The sequence below is a fragment of the Carassius gibelio genome, chromosome B14 (assembly GCF_023724105.1).
Source record: "Carassius gibelio isolate Cgi1373 ecotype wild population from Czech Republic chromosome B14, carGib1.2-hapl.c, whole genome shotgun sequence".
Taxonomy (NCBI): Eukaryota; Metazoa; Chordata; class Actinopteri; order Cypriniformes; family Cyprinidae; genus Carassius; species Carassius gibelio.
The window spans coordinates 8,019,333-8,039,022 of record NC_068409.1 but is presented as its reverse complement, the minus strand read 5'-3'; the positions used below and the strand labels follow the sequence as shown (position 1 = coordinate 8,039,022).

Below are 19,690 nucleotides of genomic sequence, written 5' to 3'. Positions count from 1 at the left end.
AACATTATTAACAGCAATTATTATATGATACAGTCAAACTTGTAGCAAAATTGGTTAGTTCTGTTTGTTGATTCAGGGTTATCATCTGAGGTCAGCATCATCTCTTCTCATGTGTTCTGGATCCAGACTAGAGCTTGTATAAATCCTAGTTACCACGATATGTAAATCCTGTGGTAAAACATAGAAACAGAGACATCATTAGCATAGCTGCTGTTTCAACAAAATAAAATTAATTAGTTTAACCCAAGCTAAAGAATAAGAATGTGCATTTGATCAGATGCAACTACATTCACAATTTAAGAGATACATTATTTGAATGCTTGGCGAAAGATATGTGTTTTTAATCTAGATTTAACGAGAGAGAGTGTGTCTGAACCCCGAACATTATCAGTCTCTACCATCTTAGAAGCAATGTCTCTAAGATGGAAAAATGCAGTTTTTGTAACATGGGAAATATAATTTTCAAAAGACAAATTGCTGTCTAATATAACACCCAGAATTTTGACTGTAGAGGAAGTAACAGTACATCAGTCTAGTTGCAAATTGTAATCTACAAGATTCTGTGTAGTGTTTTTTGGTCCAATAATTAATATCTTTGTCTTATCCAAATTTAATAGGAGAAAATTATTGGTCATCCAATCTTTTACATTTTTAACACACTCTGTTAGCTTAGATAATTTAAAAGTTGAATCTGGTCTCGTTGAGATATATAGCTGAGTATCATCAGCATAATAGTGGAAGCTAATTCCGTATTTTCTAATAATATTACCAAGGGGCAACATGTATATTGAAAATAGAAGGGGACCTAGGACGGATCCTTGTGGCACTCCATATTTTACTGGTGATAAATGAGATGAATCCCCATTTAAATAAATAAAATGGTAGCGATCAGACAGGTAGGATCTAAACCATCTTAGAGCCTGCCCTTGAATACCTGTATAGTTCTGTAATTGATCTATGAGTATGTCATGATCTATGGTTTTGAACACAGCACTAAGATCAAGTAAAACTAGCAATGAGATGCAGCCATCTTCCGCAGCTGCGAGCTCTAACTGATCCAGCTTCACTGTCCACGGTTTAATATTACTAAATCAGTTTGAGGCGAATACAACTTATTGATCATGAGCCCAACATTTAGCAAGGCAGGAAAACATTCAGTCTACCAGAAGGAAGATGTATTTCATTTCAAGTTCATGATGTTAAATAGAGAAGAGGAAAATAATACACTGAAGAAAAAAAAATTATGTAGGCTTTCTTAAACGTGGAGATCATTATATTGAAGTATCAATCCAAACACCAGAAGCAACCTACACTCTCTAAGTGTTCTTTCATTGAAAATTATGCATTTATATTCATTGACTCAGAGCCATAAGGCTATATGGTCAAAATAATATTTTAATTCAAAATTGTAAGTGCCGTTGTTTAAAAAAATGCTTTATTTACTGACGTTTCATAGACTTTCATTTTTTTTTTACACTAGATTCAACTTTAATCTCAATGTTATTAAAATGAGTTTAAAATCTCAAGGAGTTCATAAGATGAAATGGGTGAAAATGTCACAGTGCATGTTAATGAACTTGTATCTTGTATAGTAACTGAAGACCTTGATTGCATGTTACCATGAAACTAACAATATAATTTGATCGTTTTTTAAATGATCAGTTCCTGTATAAAATGGGACAACAACATTTATGTTAAACATCCACAGATGAGTAACAGGCAGGTTCTGCACCAGAGCGCATAAAGTGAATGGGCTTGCACATTTTTTTAGTGGGGAGGAGGCTTTTTTGTTTCTTAAAGTAATTTTCAGATGCAATGAAAAAATAAAACGAGAAAAACACAAACCTTGTGAATAGTTAACAACATTGCCTAGATTAACCCATAGTTACAAAATGTAACCGATTATTTGCTTATTTTCATTAGGGTTAGGGTCAGGTTTTTTAAAAACACTCTAAAAATAAATTACGTTTTTGAGAGGGAAAAAAAATAAGTCATGTAGAAGTCACATTTTATTACATTCAGAAATAATAACGGCAGGCCTAATAGTGTGTAAATTCATCAGATCATAAAAAAGAATTAAAAATATATAATTCTAATGGATAAATATAATTACAGTATATAATAATGTAGGCTTAGATATAAACAAAACCAAAAATAATAATAATAATTTAAAGTGACACATAAGGTTGGACGTACCTCTCATTCAAGAGAAATCCAAACTTTTCCATATTCGTTATGTTGCCCATTTGAAGCTAAACTCTTATTCATTAGGTAAAATAGGCTTTGTAGTTCATGCATGTTTCAGTATCAACGGAAAAAAAAATCATAATTAGTAAAACATATCCCAAAGGACCGCTGCTCGTGCCTGATGGCTCGGTGAACGGCTGCTGTTTCCAGTGAATATGAGGCACCAGTGCAATCAAACAGCTGAAACAGATAATGCTACATTTTTGGTCACACAGTAAAGGCATAATTCAGTTTGAAAAATCAAGAATAATAGCAGAGTTAATAAGAATTATTTCTAAATGCCAGACCATTCTCATTTCGCTCTGCATATGAAACCTAAAGGATTTATTTTTGCCAAGAATGAACTGAAGTGCGTGTAATGACTGTTTTAATAACAATAGCATGCATAAGAGCCTTTGTGTAAAGTATATTATAAAGTATATTATAATGTTATTGTTGTTTTATGTCTTCCTTTCATCTCCGTTTACAAACCAACATTTTACAAATATATTCAGTTCGCAACCTGTCCCTTTGCGCCACCTGGCGGTAGTTTCACGGATAACTTTAACACGTGACTGACTTGCACTTAACGCGGCGGTACATGCGGCGGTATTACCCATTCTGGTTGTCCACCTACTGTAGATGCAAAATATTCTAGATATCTTTCTGAATTCACATCAGTCATTCACTTAATCAAATTGTTCTTGTGTTATGATGTAAAACTGCACTCATGAATGATGTTTGTGTTGTTGTTCTGCATTTACAGAATTTATTCATTAACCAGGCAGGAAAAAGCACATCATCTTCCTCTTCATCATTCTCACCTTTCATTGACCCGCGTTTGCTGCAGATCTCTCCACCTCCGAGTCCACAGGGATACGTCCAATGTGAGTCACACACCTGACACATACACACACACACACAAATAGTTTTGAACATATAAGGGAATAAAAAATATTTTTTCAAAATACCTTAAAGTATCTACAAATTATCATTTAAAGCAATATCTTTACAAGAAATCCCCAGATCCCTGTGGATCATGCCCTTGATCCGCACAATGTTCTCACCTTTCCCACTCTGTGATGTACAAACTCTCCCTCTCTCTCTCTCCCTCTGTTTGTGTGTGTGTGTGTGTGTGTGTGTGTGTGTGTGTGTGTGTGTGTGTGTGTGTGTGTCAGTGAACGGCAGGTGCGAGCCATGTTTCAGACAGCCTCACAGGAAGGGCTCGGTGGTGAACGTTAACCCCACCAATATCCGTCCTCAGAGCGACGCACCGGAGATACGCAAGTACAAGAAGAAGTTCAACGCTGAAATCCTCTGTGCCAGTCTGTGGGGTGAGATATTAATAAAGACCACCTGCATCTTCCTGCACTAATCAACAAAACAAGAAATCTCAGTAATAAGAAATTAACTTGACATATCCAAGTTATGAAATCTACTCAGCTTTAAAGGCACAATATGTAAGATTTTTATAATAAAATATTCCAAAACTACTTGGACAGTGCAATATATTTCATGCAGTTGTGTACTTACTAGAACTGCAGCTAACGATAATTTTTTACATCGGCTAATCTAACGATTATTTTTTCAAGTATACGACTACTCTAAAGATTATTTTTATTAAAATAAATTATTAATGTAATGTTCTTTTTTTGATTAGCTAATGAATCCTTTGGATAACTTTACAAAAAAATATAAGTACAACTTCTAATGTAATATTTAAACCTTTATTATTTTTTTTCCAAAAAATACTTCAATGTGGTTTTTACAGTATACAAAAATAAAGAGGCAAAGAAAATTATTTTACTATGTTAAATATGAGTTAACAATTGCGTTTATAATTAAACACAGTGGCCACAAATGTATAGTTGTCTGAGACGTCATGAAATGTTCTTTAGCATCACAAACCATAAAATGTAGTCAGTGTTCTGCTATGGTTTATTTTCATAATAGATAAACACAGGTCACAAGTTAACACGATCACATTTCCTTGATTCAGCAGCTGCACAGAGTCCTGTCAGAGCCTGTCTACGAGAGCCTTCCCACTCCCTATTAAGTCCTATTGTACCGAATTTTGGTTGCAGTACCACCAGAGTTCCACGCCATGAGTGCAAAATGAATGGGAGTCTATGGGGCTAGACGGCAAAATTTGTCCCTTTCACCAGATTGCCGTTGAGAAATCTCAGATCTGATTGTAGGTTGTGCAAGTTCAACATGGGTTATAGGTCGAAAGTTGAATGAACGAGTACTTATGTCCTTTCAATTTCTTACAGGTTGAGTTGTTGTTGCCCAGAACACGCTAGCATTCTGCTAATGAATGTGAATGTGTATGACGTCATTGACATTTTAAAAGACTTTTTAAAGCAAATAAGTGACTCTAAAAAATCTAACACCCAGCAATGTGTAATTTCTCTCCTTTCGAATACAACATTCAAATTACTAGACAAAAAATTATATCTTGAGAAAAGTGTATTTTGAGGGTTATACCGCCATTGACCTCCATTCATTCCTGTGAGCGCCCTCATATGGAATCAAAATGGAACTGCAACCAGTTCAGAAGCCGGAAGTGTAAGAGTGAAACTTCTCGCCATATTAGACATTCTCTGGTCCTGTCTTGAATCCAGAGATCTGAAGATGATTCGGTGTAGATTGGTAGCTGGGTGGTTTGTGACTGTTGTCTCCTGGTGCGCCATCTTTTAATGCTTGTTCGAAATCTGCGCCAACACAGACTTACTTTATTTTTTATTCATCCTACTAACTTGGTGACTAGATAACATGGTAACAAGTTAAACCGTAACACCGGAGAGCGCCAGTATGTTTTCCTCTGAGGTGCTCGTGCATCACAGTTGTGCTGCTGTGGTACACCATATTAGTTTTTGCAAAGGGAACAAAGGACCATTTTATTTGGCCTATGTTTAAAGTGTTCCCATACTTTTGATAACCATGGTCTCTGTTCTTGTGATAGAATGCAACTTTCTCCATTCCCAGGAGCAGAAGCCGGCATTACGCGAGATGTAAAGTGTCGCGTCGACGTATTTCACAATGTATTTTTGTAGTCGATGTAATCTATAACGTCGATGCGTCGTTGCAGCATTTGTAAATGTATAAAATGGCTTATCCCTGTTCCTCATTGTCTATCAGTGATGTAATATCCACAAATCCTCAGTTTCTGCTTGTAGAAAGTATGGCAACACACGGACACAAATGCTGCTTTACATTTAAACTAAATACATAATGGCTGTCGTGAATACAATGTAAATGAAGTGAGAAGTGTTGACCACAGCATTAAATTTAGACCTGCTCAATGCTGCGCCATGATGTTTTACCTGTTTTACAGTGTTGCGCATTATAACCAATCACAGATGAATCTGTTGAGCTTAAGTATATACTGGCCAATCAGAGGCGCTCAGATTAGTTTTTCACTGGCTGACTGAATTCTGTCATCATAAACAACAAAGTGCAGATGTACTGTGCGTATGATGTTAGAGATTCATTCCTCAAACTGTGTAGAGACAGCTTTACTGATTATAAGGGAGTTCTTCAAGAGTGCTTAAACTAGACCGAAGTCAGTGATAATGTTCTTTGACAATGTAAATGCTTTTTTTTTTGTTTTGTTTTTTCACTTTCTCTGTATAATTTATTCACTGTTTGAATAACTGTGGAAGGTATAGGCAATTAATATAAATGAATGAATACCTCATCCACACACATGCTCCCTCCTAGCGTCGTCAAGCTTCATCTTTGTTATTGTTTAGGAAATGCGACCTCTAGCGAGAACCTTACATATTGTGCCTTTAATGTACGCTTTATTTGATTATCACTGAAGGCAGCTGACACTATGTTGTATGAAATTAGAGTATATTGTTTCATCTAAATCAGAGGTCCTCTGAGAGCTAGGGTCAACTCCAGATAAAAGATGATAAAAGATTTATTTTGACCTTCATCTAATGTTTGTGTGTGTGTGTGTGTGTGTGTGTGTGTGCGTATGTGCTCTGTTTCTCTGTGTGTGTGTGTCTGTGGTATGTATGTGTATTTCTGTGCTGTGTGTGTGTGTGTGCGTGCGTGTGTGTGTGTGCGTGTGTGTGTGTGTGTGTGTGTGTTTCTGTGCTGTGTGTGTATATGTGTGTGTGTGTGTGTGTGTGTGCGTGCGTGTGTGTGTGTGTGTGTGTGTGTGTGTGTGTGTGTGTGTGTGTGTGTATGTGTGTCTGTGCGTATGTGCTCTGTGTGTGTGCTCTCTCTGTGTGTGTGTGTAGGAGTGAATCTGCTGGTGGGCACCGAGAGTGGTCTGTGGCTGCTGGACCGCAGTGGTCAGGGTAAGGTTTACTCTCTCATCAGCCGCAGACGCTTCCAGCAGATGGACGTGCTGGAGGGGCTGAACGTGCTCATCACTATATCAGGTACACTTCACTTCACTTCAGCACAACACTGAGTATTCGTACACTTGCACTAGCAGATGAATGAACAAATCCTGCAGGAATCCTTGAAGAATTGACCACACATTTCTTGAAGCATATCACGTTCTCCCTCTTTACTTGAAATCACTCATGCATTATAATGATTAGTGTCATGCGCAAGCAGCAATATTATTCACTTCATATAGACAATCTGTCATGAAAGTGTACTCACTCATATACTCTGCTGAACATGTTAATTAGGGCTCAAGCCTGGAGGGCGAGAGCCCTATTTTTTTCCTTAGGATTATTTGTTATTATTATTATTATTATTATTATTATTATTATTATTATTATTTATTATTATTATTTTTCTTCAAGGTTTCGGGGGCTTTTGGGGCCCTTAACATGCTTAAAAAGTCTTGAAAATTGGCACACACATTGGAACCTGCGGCCATTAGGGCCGGGCAGAGACTGATACACGGGCGTGGCACAGGGGCTCTACAGCGCCCCCTGGAATATGGAGGGCCATATATCATACATACTTGCACGTAGACACACGAAACTCGGTACACATGTAGATCTCATCAAACCAAACAACTTTCGTACTGCATGTCATAGGCTCCGCCCAACAGGAAGTTGGCTATTTTGGGTTTAGTAGTCATATTTTTCGTCAAAGTTGTGGGGGCTTTTGGGGTCCTTAACATACTCAAAAACTCTTGAAAATTTGCACACACTTTGGAATCTGTGGCCTTTAGGAGCCTGCAGAATCTGGGACCCGGGCGTGGCACAAGGGCTCTACGGCGCCCCCTGGATCACAGTCAGAAATGTTGATGTATAGCTCACACATATTTGCCAATATTCATATGAAACTCAGTACACATATAGATCTCATTGTGCCGAACAACTTTCGTATTGAATATCATAGGCTCCGCCCAACAGGAAGTCAGCTATTTAGAGTTATGTAAAAAGCGCATGCTCTGGAATTTGAAATACTTGTCATAGGTTTTTTACTCGATTGCCGCCAAACTCGGTCAACATGATCTCAAGACATTGGGGATGAAAAATTGCCAGGGGATTTTTGATATCTCGAACGGTTTGCTCGTGGCGAGGCGTTGAAATTATGGCGAGAATTGAGAAACAGGAAGTGTCTAATACCATCCACATACATTTCCTAATTTTAATCAAACTTCATCAGATTATTCATTGTATGATGTCGATCGCATATATGTGACTATTAGGAGTCAAAGTTATAGCGCCACCAAGTGGCAGCAGGAAGTGTGTCATTTTCAAAATGCTTTGAATTCAGCATCTTATTTTTACTCGATTTGCTTCAAACTTCATCAGAATAATGTTAAAACACAGCCGATATAAATCTGCTGGGGGGATATTGATATCTAAAAATATTGTTGCCGTGGCAACATGTCAAACTGGAATACTTCTCAGGTGATTTTGAGGCATATAACATACTTAGAATTTCATCAAACTCAGAACACATATCAGTATTTATGATAACTAGACACTGGCAAAAGTTCATAAGAGGGCGTGGAAGAGGCACTCTATAGCGCCACCTTTTGTCAAAAGTGGGGGGGTTAGTTTTAGCTACAGACACCAAACTCAGTACAAAAATTGTTCTTATCAAGACGGACAACTTTCTAATTCACAGTCATCAGCTACGACCAACAGGAAGTCGGCTATTTTGATTTGAATGTGGATTGTTTTTTACATTTAGCTGTGAATTAATGCATACTGCTCAGAGGAGAGTAACACTATACACACCAAACTTGGTGTACATGTTGAAAAAACATTGAGGAACTTAAATTGTGAATGGGTTTTGGATAGCTTGGATGGTGTTGTCGTGGGGATTTTTTTAAATGACAATAAAGATGGAATTATTAATTTTCCTGCATTTTTAAATTCCAAACACTTCAAAACCTTTTTTCATACAGAAAAAAAGTTATTCTGAGTAAATATGCATAGTTTCATGACTTTACAACACTGTATGGATAACAGAAAATTAAAAAACTGTCAGACATCTCATCTCACTCTGTCCATCTGTTTGAGTGTGTGTGCTTAGACTTCCATTGTCTGAGAGAAATAGCGCCCCTACAGGTGCAGTTACCGGACTAAAAAAGGGAGGAGACTGTCTTTTGGTTTCGATTTTAAATCGGTTAAAATACAAATAAATACTTGGATTTAATTCACACTGACAAGCTAAACCAACATATATGATTATTATCAGGTCAGGGCTCATTAATAATTGATGTGTGGTCAGTGATACGTGAGAAACACGAGAGATGAGTCACCGCTCTGAGCACCAGCGTGTGGAATGATGAGCTCAGAAAAAAACGAGTTTATTCTTGTTTTATAGCTATTTAAAATAAAGTATTGCAGCGATATCACACAATTCACCAATTAGAGCACACCAAGAGCTAAATTAAAATGTTTTTGAACTGTTTGTGTGAAAATGAAATATTTGCGGCTGCCTATCTGAAATCACTGCCTCCGATCAGCGCGCACAGTGTCACAAGTTCAAAACTAACGAATTTATTCTTGTTTAAGAGCTTTTCAAAATAAATTATTGCCATAAATGCACACAATACATCCATTATAACACAACACGAGCTAAATGCAGGTGTTTGTGACCCGTTTAAGTGCGCAAGACTATTTGAAAGCGGGACTGGCAGAATAACATGTATCTCGAGCTGCAGGATTCTGCCTTTCGTCGTAAGAACGAACACATCACGGACAAGATTATTTCAAAATACATAATAGCTTGGCGAATATAAACGAAAACAGCCACGTGAACATAAACTGTTGAGAAATAAATCTGAAGTGGATCTACTGGATTTTAATATTAAGTGACCGCATATACCAGCTGCTTCTGTCTTCAATTTTAATCTATATAAAAAAATTAAACTCATTCATCTTGGCTGCTTTTTTAATGTGTGTACGTATTTATTTATTATTTTGCTCTAACAAGACTTAATCTATATTTAATTAAATCAATTACATTTGATTTTACATTTGATTTTTCCATTTCTGCATCTAAACGCCTAAAAACATAAAACATGCTCTATATACTATTGTTAGCAATTTCTTTATCGTCCAATTTATCTGGTGTACACGCTTTTATTTTCATAATAAACTTGTTTGTTAGATTATACACAGTTATAGTGGTCTATAATAAATATTGACAGGTTTTATTCAAGCTGTGTAGAATGATTGCCGTAGGCAAATTTTTAAAAATGTAAATCCCAAAAAAAAAAAAAAAATTGTAAATAAATAAAAAACATTGGAAAAGAATAACTTGTACTTTTTTATACATTTTGTATAGTTTCATAGTTTATGCATTATAGTTATAAAAACAAACAAATTTAGCCACTCACATAGAAATCTTAGGCCTTATCCTTTTCTGACAGTTTTAGGGATTTTTAAAAATCCTAAAAAACCTTATTTGTGCTGCAAATAATAATTTCAAACTAATTTGATACTGACCTCTGACATCCTGTGACATGATATTTATTTGAATTTACATAATCTCATGGATGTAACAGTAAATCTGTTCAGCTCACAGATCAAGACTAAGCTGTAATGCAAGCAGAACTTTCACAAATGCTTGTAGGTCAATAAAATCATTACAAAACACTTACAAATCATTTAAGGGGTTTGATAACACTGTAAAATAATGTCTAATTTGTTAACATTAGCAAATGCATCGATAACACTTTATAATAACTGCACTCATTAGTAAATAGTCAGTTCATGCTTCATAAAGCCTTGTCCCAATATTAATAGTCAGTAGTAAGCAGTTTATAAATACAGCTATAAATAGCTCATTTATTAAAAAGGAGAGTAAAGGGTCAGTTATCTTCCTATGAAAAATAAAAAAAAATAAAAATAAACAAACAACAACACTGATTGATACAGAACTCAGAAATGTTATTGTGGATTTATGATAAACTCAGCCTGTAAATGAATTCATTCTCCTCCAAGAAGACACAAGTAGTTCACACCAAACTTTTTTAACATGAAGCCATATACTGAAGATGTTAAATTGCGAATGGGTTTAGGATACCTTAAATGGTGTGGCCATAGAGATTTATTAAAGTAACATAAAAAAATACCATAGTTATTTTACTATATCTTTAAAATTTTTAATTCCAACTCTTCATAAATTTTTATATACCTAGAAGTCATCATTTGAAGGAAGCACAGTAAGTTTCATAGCTTTATCATTTTCAAGAGCCAGCATAAAATTAAAACTATCATAACTTATAAATGAAGCTTGCAATTCTTAGTACCAATAATGGCCACCAGATGGAGCTATAGGATCACTTTTAAATAATTATTGGAGAAACGAGTATGATTTAAATCATTTATAGAAATCTTTCAAAGAAAAATACTGATAAAATGACCCTCACTTTATTAGAATAACAAGCTGAAGTATTGTGAACTGTATATTAAGAATAATTCTTTATAGGCTTTATGGACAGATACATTTTGAGTGACTCTTGAAGGATCAGCACCACATCCTCTTTTACCACTGTTTAAAGAATGTATCTTACAGTACAGGTGCGGATGAATTTTGAATGGCTTGAATGGTTTTGTCGTGGTGATTTTTTGAAATAACAGTAAAAAAGTAACCAGTAAATGTATTTTATTTTTTTAAGTGCAGCTTCTAAACACTTCAAAAAAATGTACACATAGAAGACAAGTCATTCTGAGGAAATATGCATAGTTGCATGACTATACAACATTATATGGATGATAGAAAATTAAAAAACTATCATAGATCTGATGTCACTCTGTCCCTCTGTCACTGTGGGTAATGTGTGTGTGTGTGTTTGTAAGTGTGTTAAGTGAATTAGGTGTGAAACTATCAGGGAGCATTTAGTCTCCAGTGCCAACATTTTACAGAACTGCCACTTTCCTGGAGTCTCCAGAATTACTCGGTGTCAGGTTCTGAGAAATCAAAGATTCCAAAAAATGATTTAATTAGAATACCATGAAGTATTGTGAAATACTATATATTAAGACTTTATATATAGGCTTTATGAACAGATTAGAGTGACTCGTGAAGGACCAGCACCACCTCCTCTTGTCCGATGGTTTGAGGAATATATCTTCCAGAATCCGGGATTAAGATTTAGGAGCTCATTTTTATTCCACCTCCTTTCCTGAAAGTCTGTCTTGCAGAATTGACTAAAAATTAATCTTCACATTAATTCCTAATTATTTTGCAATTATTTTTGTCAGTTCTTCTTGACCTGTTTTTTTTTTTCTTCTTCTTTTCTGACCTCATGACCCAGTCAGCATTTTTGTACAATGGTCAAGTCTTAACTTATCCATTTCTGTATTGCATTTGTGTTTGATATTTCTCATGGGTATTTCATAATTTTCGACTTTGAGTTAAAACAGTTTGAGTTAAAACTCTTTTTTAGCGCATTTCATCTGTAAAAGAAAACATGCCTAATGATTCTGCACACATGAATATAAGGAGTTTTTCTTTTAATCATAAATGATTAAATACAAAATAATGGTAGTTATTAAGATTGATATGGTTTGGAATTGGTAAAATGTGCTTGGAAAAAAATCACAATAAAACAATGTTTTAATGTTTAAGTTTGGAATATTAACTGACATGAATGAATGCTATATAAATATTATTCATGTTAACATAATGTTTATAAATGAAATCTTATTGTAAAGTGTTACTAAATATATATATATATATATATATATATATATATATATATATATATATATATATATATACATACATATATATATACATACATATATATATATATATATATTGTTCTGTGAATGTGATTTTAAAGTCTAGATGATTCGGATTAACCCTTTAACCGCCATATCCTTTAAAACCTCACTGCCAGAGGGATATTGTGAATGCATGTGCCCGCTGGGCACAGTTTACCTGATGCCACCGGGGTGGTGATGGCATTGGTGGCTTGAGCCCGCCATCGCTGCTTGCAGCTATATTTATACTGATTATAATTGCATGAACGCTATCATTGTCATCTCTTACCACAATATTGTCATCTTTACTATACAATGTTATTTGTCCATCTGCAAACCTTAATTATTCTAATCTTCTAACCGGTAGTGTGTATCAAGTTCAGGTTGATCTTTATTGTCATTCCGCTACATGTGTGACATACAGTGGAATGAAATGCTGTGCCACACAGGACCACGGTGCTACATAAATACAGACAACAATGAAGTAAAACAGTATAAACCTATACACAACTAACCTACTGACAGATATTGACTATAAATATACTATATATAAATGTTTACCTATACATAAGCTAAAAAAATACAGACTACACAAATGCTTCACATAATACTATACTTATGCAATACTAACCTAATGACAGATTTTAACTTTAAATACTATATATAAATGTTAACCTATGCATAAACTAATAACAAAATACAAACTATACACATGCTACACATAAACATTGTACCTATACACAAACTAACCTACAGATTTGAATATGAATAAACTACATATAAATGTTTACCTATACAAAAATATATAGACTATACAAATGCTTAACATAATATTGTACATTAGCAAAGAGAAACCTTGTGAGTCAAGCACCTGACTGAGGAATAATGCACATATTTAAGTCTTTTGTGGGATTAAGTACACACAGCAGTGTTTGTGAAAAGTGTCTAGTGCACATAGAGGAGAATTGCACAACAAGATGAAAAAAATAATATTTCAGACAGTTTTTCTCTGATGTGGTAAGGTTAGGGGGTGTTTGGGGGGTGGAGGAGGTGAGGTTCATGTTTCAGGAGGAGGGGTTTGTGTGGGGTTTCAGAGGAGGGCAGGGTGATTTGAGTTCAGGGCTCTCTCTGCCTGGGGAAAAAGCTGTGGATCAGTCTGGCGGAGCGGGCTCTGATGCGCTGGTACCTTCTCGCTGATGGTAGGAGCTGGAAGAGACTGTGGGAGGGATTGGGTGAGGTCCTTCACGGTGCTGGTGGCTTTGGTGAAAATGTCCAGGATGGAGGGGAGAGGGGGAATTGATGATCTTTGCAGCTGTGTTCACTGTCCTCTGGAGGGTCTTACGGTCAGCAGCACTACAGTTCCTTTACCAGACAGTGATGCAGCTGGTCAGCACACTCTCTATGGTTCCTCTGTAGAATGTGGTCAGGATGGGTGGAGGGAGACTTGCTCTTTTCAGCCGGGGGAGAAAGTGTAGGTGCTGTTGTGTCTTCTTGGAGAGTGATGTAGTGTTGGTGGTCCAGGTGAGGTCATCTGTGATGTGCACCTCCAGGAATTTAGTGCTGCGGACTCTCTCCACATTCCAGCTGTCCATGGTCAGTGTCATCTGCAAACATGATGATGTGGTTGGAGCGGAACTTGGCAGTGCAGTCTTGGGTCAGCAGCCTGAAGAGCAGCGGGCTGAGCACACAGCCTTGTGGGGCACCTGTGCTCAGTGTGGTAGTGCTTGAGGTGTTGCAGCTGACACAGACTGACTGAGGTCTTCCAGTTAGAAACTCCAGGATCCAATTGGAGAGAGAATTGTTAAAGGTCCCATGACATGGATTAATTTCTTTGTTTAAACATTTAAAATTTAGATTTAGTCCTCTGGCTTGAATGCTTTGTTTGAAGGGGTGTGTCTGCTGTGAATCTCAGAGTAAACGACAACTGTTGTGATTGGCTGACATTTTTGCATTCGAAATGTGCATTACATCTGTAACCCTTCTCAAATACTTTTACTACGTTTTTGTTTTACTATTACAGCTGTCGAGATTGACGAATCATGGAAGTGTTGATTATAGCATTATTTTTTTGATCTTTTCCCATCACATGAAAGGCTGCAGTGATGATCACTGAGCAGACCGAGTCTGTTCATCGTGTGAATGCAGTGATCTCGTCATTGCAACGCGTTTTCTCTCACAGCAAACACATGAATACACGACATGAATACAGCAAGAGCTTTGTTGTGCAGCATAACAGCGTCATTCATTGTAACGGCAGTTTTGGCAAGTGTGCAGAAAGTACTCGCGATGTGTGATTGACAGCTCTGAACAATATAAAGTGAGCTACTAAGAAAAACAACGTGGAGTTGATCGTTTAGTCACTGGCTTGATTCACTGATGCATAATCAGTATTAAATGATTTAGAAATAAAGTCTGTGTGAAAGGCATTTTGAGAAAACAGACATTTGTTTGTTGTTCACTGATGGCGCTGTTCAGCTCGTGAAGCACATCCTTCACATTAGCACGCGATGGGATGTAAACTGTGGCAATAACAATGGCAATGAACTCCCGTGTGTAGATAAAACTGTCGACACTTCACAAACATAAACTCCACCAGCGATAAACAGTGTTTTATCACTAACACAGCACTATTACACCACTGTTTGTTAACATTTATACACAATCCACCTCTGCAAGACTGAACAGACAATGCTTTGTCTCTGTATGATCAATAACAGGCAAGTCCATGTAGCTGAATAGCGGGTCGGGAACGTTGTCGTTTAGCCATGTTTCGGTGAAAACAAACACACAACAATCCCTTGTCTCAGCTGTATAGACTGACTGAGTTGGATTATGTCCAGTTTATTTTCCAGAGAGGAATGTTTAAGAGCATGAGTGATGGAATCGCTGGTCTAGTGGGGTTAGCCCTTAGCCTAGCTCGTGTGCCTCCACGCTTGCCGTGCTTCTGTCCCCTCTCACACCGCTGGCATCGCAGTATTTTAAGGGTAGTCAGTAGGCAAGGCCATGGTCTCGGGGTTCGGCTTCAGCAGCAGACAAAGGCTTCGTAGCTTCACAGTAGTTTCTGGCAAGAGCTGTTGTTTGTGCATACTGCCGATTTCCAAAAGGCTCTGTCGATCATACATGTGTTTATCTGATGATTTTGCGATAAGGTGAGAAGACGAGGAAGTATATGTGTGTCATCTCTTCATGATTTTTTTGAAAAGGTAAGAAAAACAAGCTGCGGCTGTACTACCTGTCCTGGCTGAGGAATAAGATCCTGCGCAATGATCCCGAGGTGGAGAAGAAACAGGGCTGGACCTCAGTGGGGGAACTGGAGGGATGTGTGAGCTATAAAGTGGGTGAGTCCAGAACAAGACAACAGTCACCTGTTTCACGTTCACCAACAGACATCAGTGTGCTGCGTCTCAAGCTGCTTTACTCTAAACTCTTTAAAAACATACTAAACATTATAATTTTAATAGACTGCATGGAAACACCTAGTGAACTTAATCTAACAAACCAGAGTAGAATGCAGATTGACTGCCTGATGAGCAGAAACTCTGGATAAAAAACATCTATCAAGTGTAGACCCATGATAATACTGCAATACTGATTCAGATGTCTGTAAGTCAGTGTTTTCGATGATCTTGTACTCCTTACTCACATCATGCCAATGATTTCAGTTCGCTATGAGAAAATCAAGTTCCTGGTCATCGCCTTGAGGAGCGCGGTGGAGGTCTACGCCTGGGCTCCCAAACCATATCACAAGTTCATGGCTTTCAAAGTAAGTCTTGGATATTAATTTATCACATTGACAAAAACAATGTAGCACCTGCACTTAACCCTAATCCAAGAACTGATAACCGTTATTGTTAATAAACACAAATGTGAGAAAAAAGAAAGCTGAAGCAATCATGGCAATGTTATCCTCCTCCTGTGCACACATATGGAGCTGGTTATGTGTACAAACATCCAACTGTATTAGTTTACAAATGATGCTCTATGATAAAAGTGTTTTGAGCTCATAACAGTGTTGTGTGAGTAACCACCCAAGAATAAGTCTTCATTAATTAAATAATAAGCCACTGTAATCATAACTGTGTAAAAAGCAACAAAAGCTGATGGTGTTTATTTCAGCTGGACTGCAGTGAGATGCATGTATAGGTGTGTTTCTGTAGTTTAGCAGTACTGAGTCCAGTGGATTGAAATATAAAGCTCTAATAATGTGGTTTCAGAGATTCACCGTACCAGTTGCTTTGGATCATGGCTGAGGAGTCACAACTAGCATTCTTTCTAATGTGATATTTCTAATGACCTGCTACTCATGTTTATATATTCTTCCATTGTAAGAAACAGGACGCTGTAATGATAGGTAATGTGAGTGGGGTGTTTTTGGAAATGGGTCATTTTTGAGAACGTGTCCTACTTCACTGCGGTCCTGAGAGACTTACTCTACTTCTGATATCGTTTAGACTTACAGCATTTACTCAGATTGTCGTCCCGCATATTCTTATGGAAATACAAAGATTGCATGTTAGGGTTTAATGACTAAATGTGGTTAAAAGTTTATATATATTATTTAAAGACTCGAGCCCTGTTTGCAGTCACAGGCTACTTACCCTAATAATGGTTATGAACCATGCTAAAAAATGAACACTGTATATTCATGATATATAAAAATACGCATGCATAATTATGACCTTTCAGTTTTTTCTTGAAAGAGTTACGTTCAGATCTTATAACGTCTTGTGCAGTCCATTCATTGAACCACAAAAGCACCTCTGAGATCCTCAAAGGCTGTTCCCGCAGCTTGACAGCTGTATTTATGAGCAGTGACTCCTGTTCACAGCACTGGAGTCACTACAGTATAAATCAGTGTTCTCACATGAGCTGTGTGTGTGTGTGTGTGCAGAGTAACTCCTGACTGTTCACACGTCACAAACAAACTGCACACTTCCAGAGCATCTGTGGGTGTGGGTTATAGAATGTAGCTGAAATAAAGCCACCTGTCAGTGTCAGAAAACAGCTGAATAATGAATATTTAAATAAAAACAACACAAATAGGCTGGTATTGATGCAGTGGACTAAGCGTGTTGTTGTGCGTGTGTGTCAGGCGTTCAGCTCACTGCCTCAGAAGCCCCTCTCGGTCGACCTGACGGTGGAGAATGGACAGAGGTTAAAGGTCATCTACGGCTCTCAGTTTGGGTTTCATGCTATCGACGTGGACTCGGGGACACCCTTCGATCTCTACCTGCCCAGTCATGTGAGTATTCTTTACATTCCTGCCACATTGCACACCACTAATAAATAAGGTTTAATAAGTGTACAGTTGTAGCATTGGGAATGTTTCTCTGCTGTTGCGAGTTTGAACTGTCATCATCTGTGTGCACATTCACATTAGCTTTCACTCTCCACATGGCACATTTTTGGGACATGATAGTAGGGGGTGTGCGATAATTACGTAAAATGATATCTCCATATTTTCTGGAATTTGGTCGAAAACAACATTTAGAGAATATTTTGCTGCATGTGATATTGTGCTGGTATTTTGGCAGGTTTAGGACTGCTATGGACAAGCTTTTGATATTCTTCATATTCTGTCAGGTGGTCAGTTTGCAGGAGTTGCACAAATTTACTTTTCCAATAAGTTTAAATTGATTTTTACCTTTTATTTTTTACCTAATTAAATTGGAAGCATCTTTTATAAATTAATCTAAATTTAATTTAATCAATACACTTAAATAGTAAGATACTATAAGGCTGTTAATAATGATATATAATCAGTGTCAACACAATTAGTGTTTGCGGTGCAGAGGTTGCACAGAATCTGCACCTGAAGAGTCATTTAGATGCATTTAGACCAGGGATAGGCAACTTCAGTCCTGGAGGGCCACTGTCCTGCAGAGTTTAGCTCCAACCCTAATTAAACACACCTGAACAAGGCAATCAGTGTTTTCACGATTACTAGATAGATACAGGAAGGTGAGTTTTTATGAGAGATGAAGCTAAACGGAACCGTTTAAACTGTTAAATGCAGAACATGAATGCAGTTAACCAGCAGTTACAGATGCACACAGTTGTGCTCATAAGCTTACATACCCCTTTCAGAATATAGAAAATGTTAATTACCTTAACATAATAAGAGGGATCATGAAAATAGCATGTTATTTATTATTTGTGTTATTATTATCATTATTATTATTATTATTATTATTATTATTATTATTTAATACTTCATTCTTCAGGTCAATCGTGTATTCATGAAAAAGAAAATCAGTTTGAATAAGGAAAGCGATAACTTTGTCATGGTATCGTTTCAAATCTTAAAGAAAGGACCCCCCTGCCCCACCTCTGGTAAAAAACATCCGGCTCAGGATTTTTGTTTATTTTTTACTTTACAGTGCACATTTTGCAAGGGGTATGTACACTTACGAGCACAAGTGTTCATAATGTTTTGATGTTTAAAAAATAAATGTTGAGTACTAATATTTGAATTGATTTGGGGGAAAAAGAGAAAAAATACTTTAAATATAAACTTTAAATCACTGCATAAATGAGTCATTCATTCAACTGATTCGTTTAGTCGGTCGATTCATTCAGTAACGAAACACTGTCGTGTGTTACTCAGAGTCACAACACAGTTCTGCTGTGGATTGGTCTGAACTATTTTTCTTGAAATGCAGCAAAAACAAGAACTGTTTTTAAATATGGACTTCAGATTTACCTATAGTTTATTGGACTGTTTTATAAAATCAATATCACATGTCAGTCGTTGTGTCATGTTAACTATAATAGACTAAATCACACAGTTACAATATTATTGTAGACTATAAGTTATTTGCTAGTTTGCTGGGTAGCTGAGTAAATCCAGCAATAATCAGTTCCCATGTGTTCTCATGTTGACTGCACTAATGGTGGGACAATGTGTATCTGACACCTTTATAGACATTATAATATTTTGTACTATACTTTGTTTGTAGACTGATGCACTTTGTTTAAAGTCACTTTGGCACTATTTTCATAACACTGATTTAATTTACCACTAAACTCACCGCAGTCATGTTTACCACACAAACATTCATTCAGATCACATACACTAACTAGTTACTGATGATTTCACTGTCTATTTGATTGTGCAATCATTCAGTGTTGTAGTACAAAACGTGATTCATATTTCATTATGATGCTCCAGGTAAATACCTACATCACTGTAAGAGAGAATAATACAGACACAGTCACTCAATAAACAAATTCTGATATTTACAGCATTGATGAAACACATTCAGATAGGTTTAATTGAATCAAATCGAAGAAAAAAAAACTACAGTTAA

At 36.7% G+C, this 19,690-nt stretch overlaps 1 protein-coding gene across 7 annotated transcripts in view; it reads left to right on the top strand.

The window, feature by feature from the left end:
* Nucleotides 1-19,690, top strand: part of LOC127971728 (traf2 and NCK-interacting protein kinase) — a 66,900-nt gene that overhangs the window by 29,452 nt on the left and 17,758 nt on the right. For all 7 annotated transcript variants that reach the window (XM_052574947.1, XM_052574944.1, XM_052574945.1 and 4 more), the window contains 6 exons: nt 2,993-3,113; nt 3,405-3,560; nt 6,480-6,623; nt 15,584-15,718; nt 16,043-16,143; nt 17,473-17,622. In XM_052574947.1, coding sequence (XP_052430907.1) covers nt 2,993-3,113; nt 3,405-3,560; nt 6,480-6,623; nt 15,584-15,718; nt 16,043-16,143; nt 17,473-17,622 — 807 coding nt within the window. The remainder of the gene's footprint in view (nt 1-2,992; nt 3,114-3,404; nt 3,561-6,479; nt 6,624-15,583; nt 15,719-16,042; nt 16,144-17,472; nt 17,623-19,690) is intronic.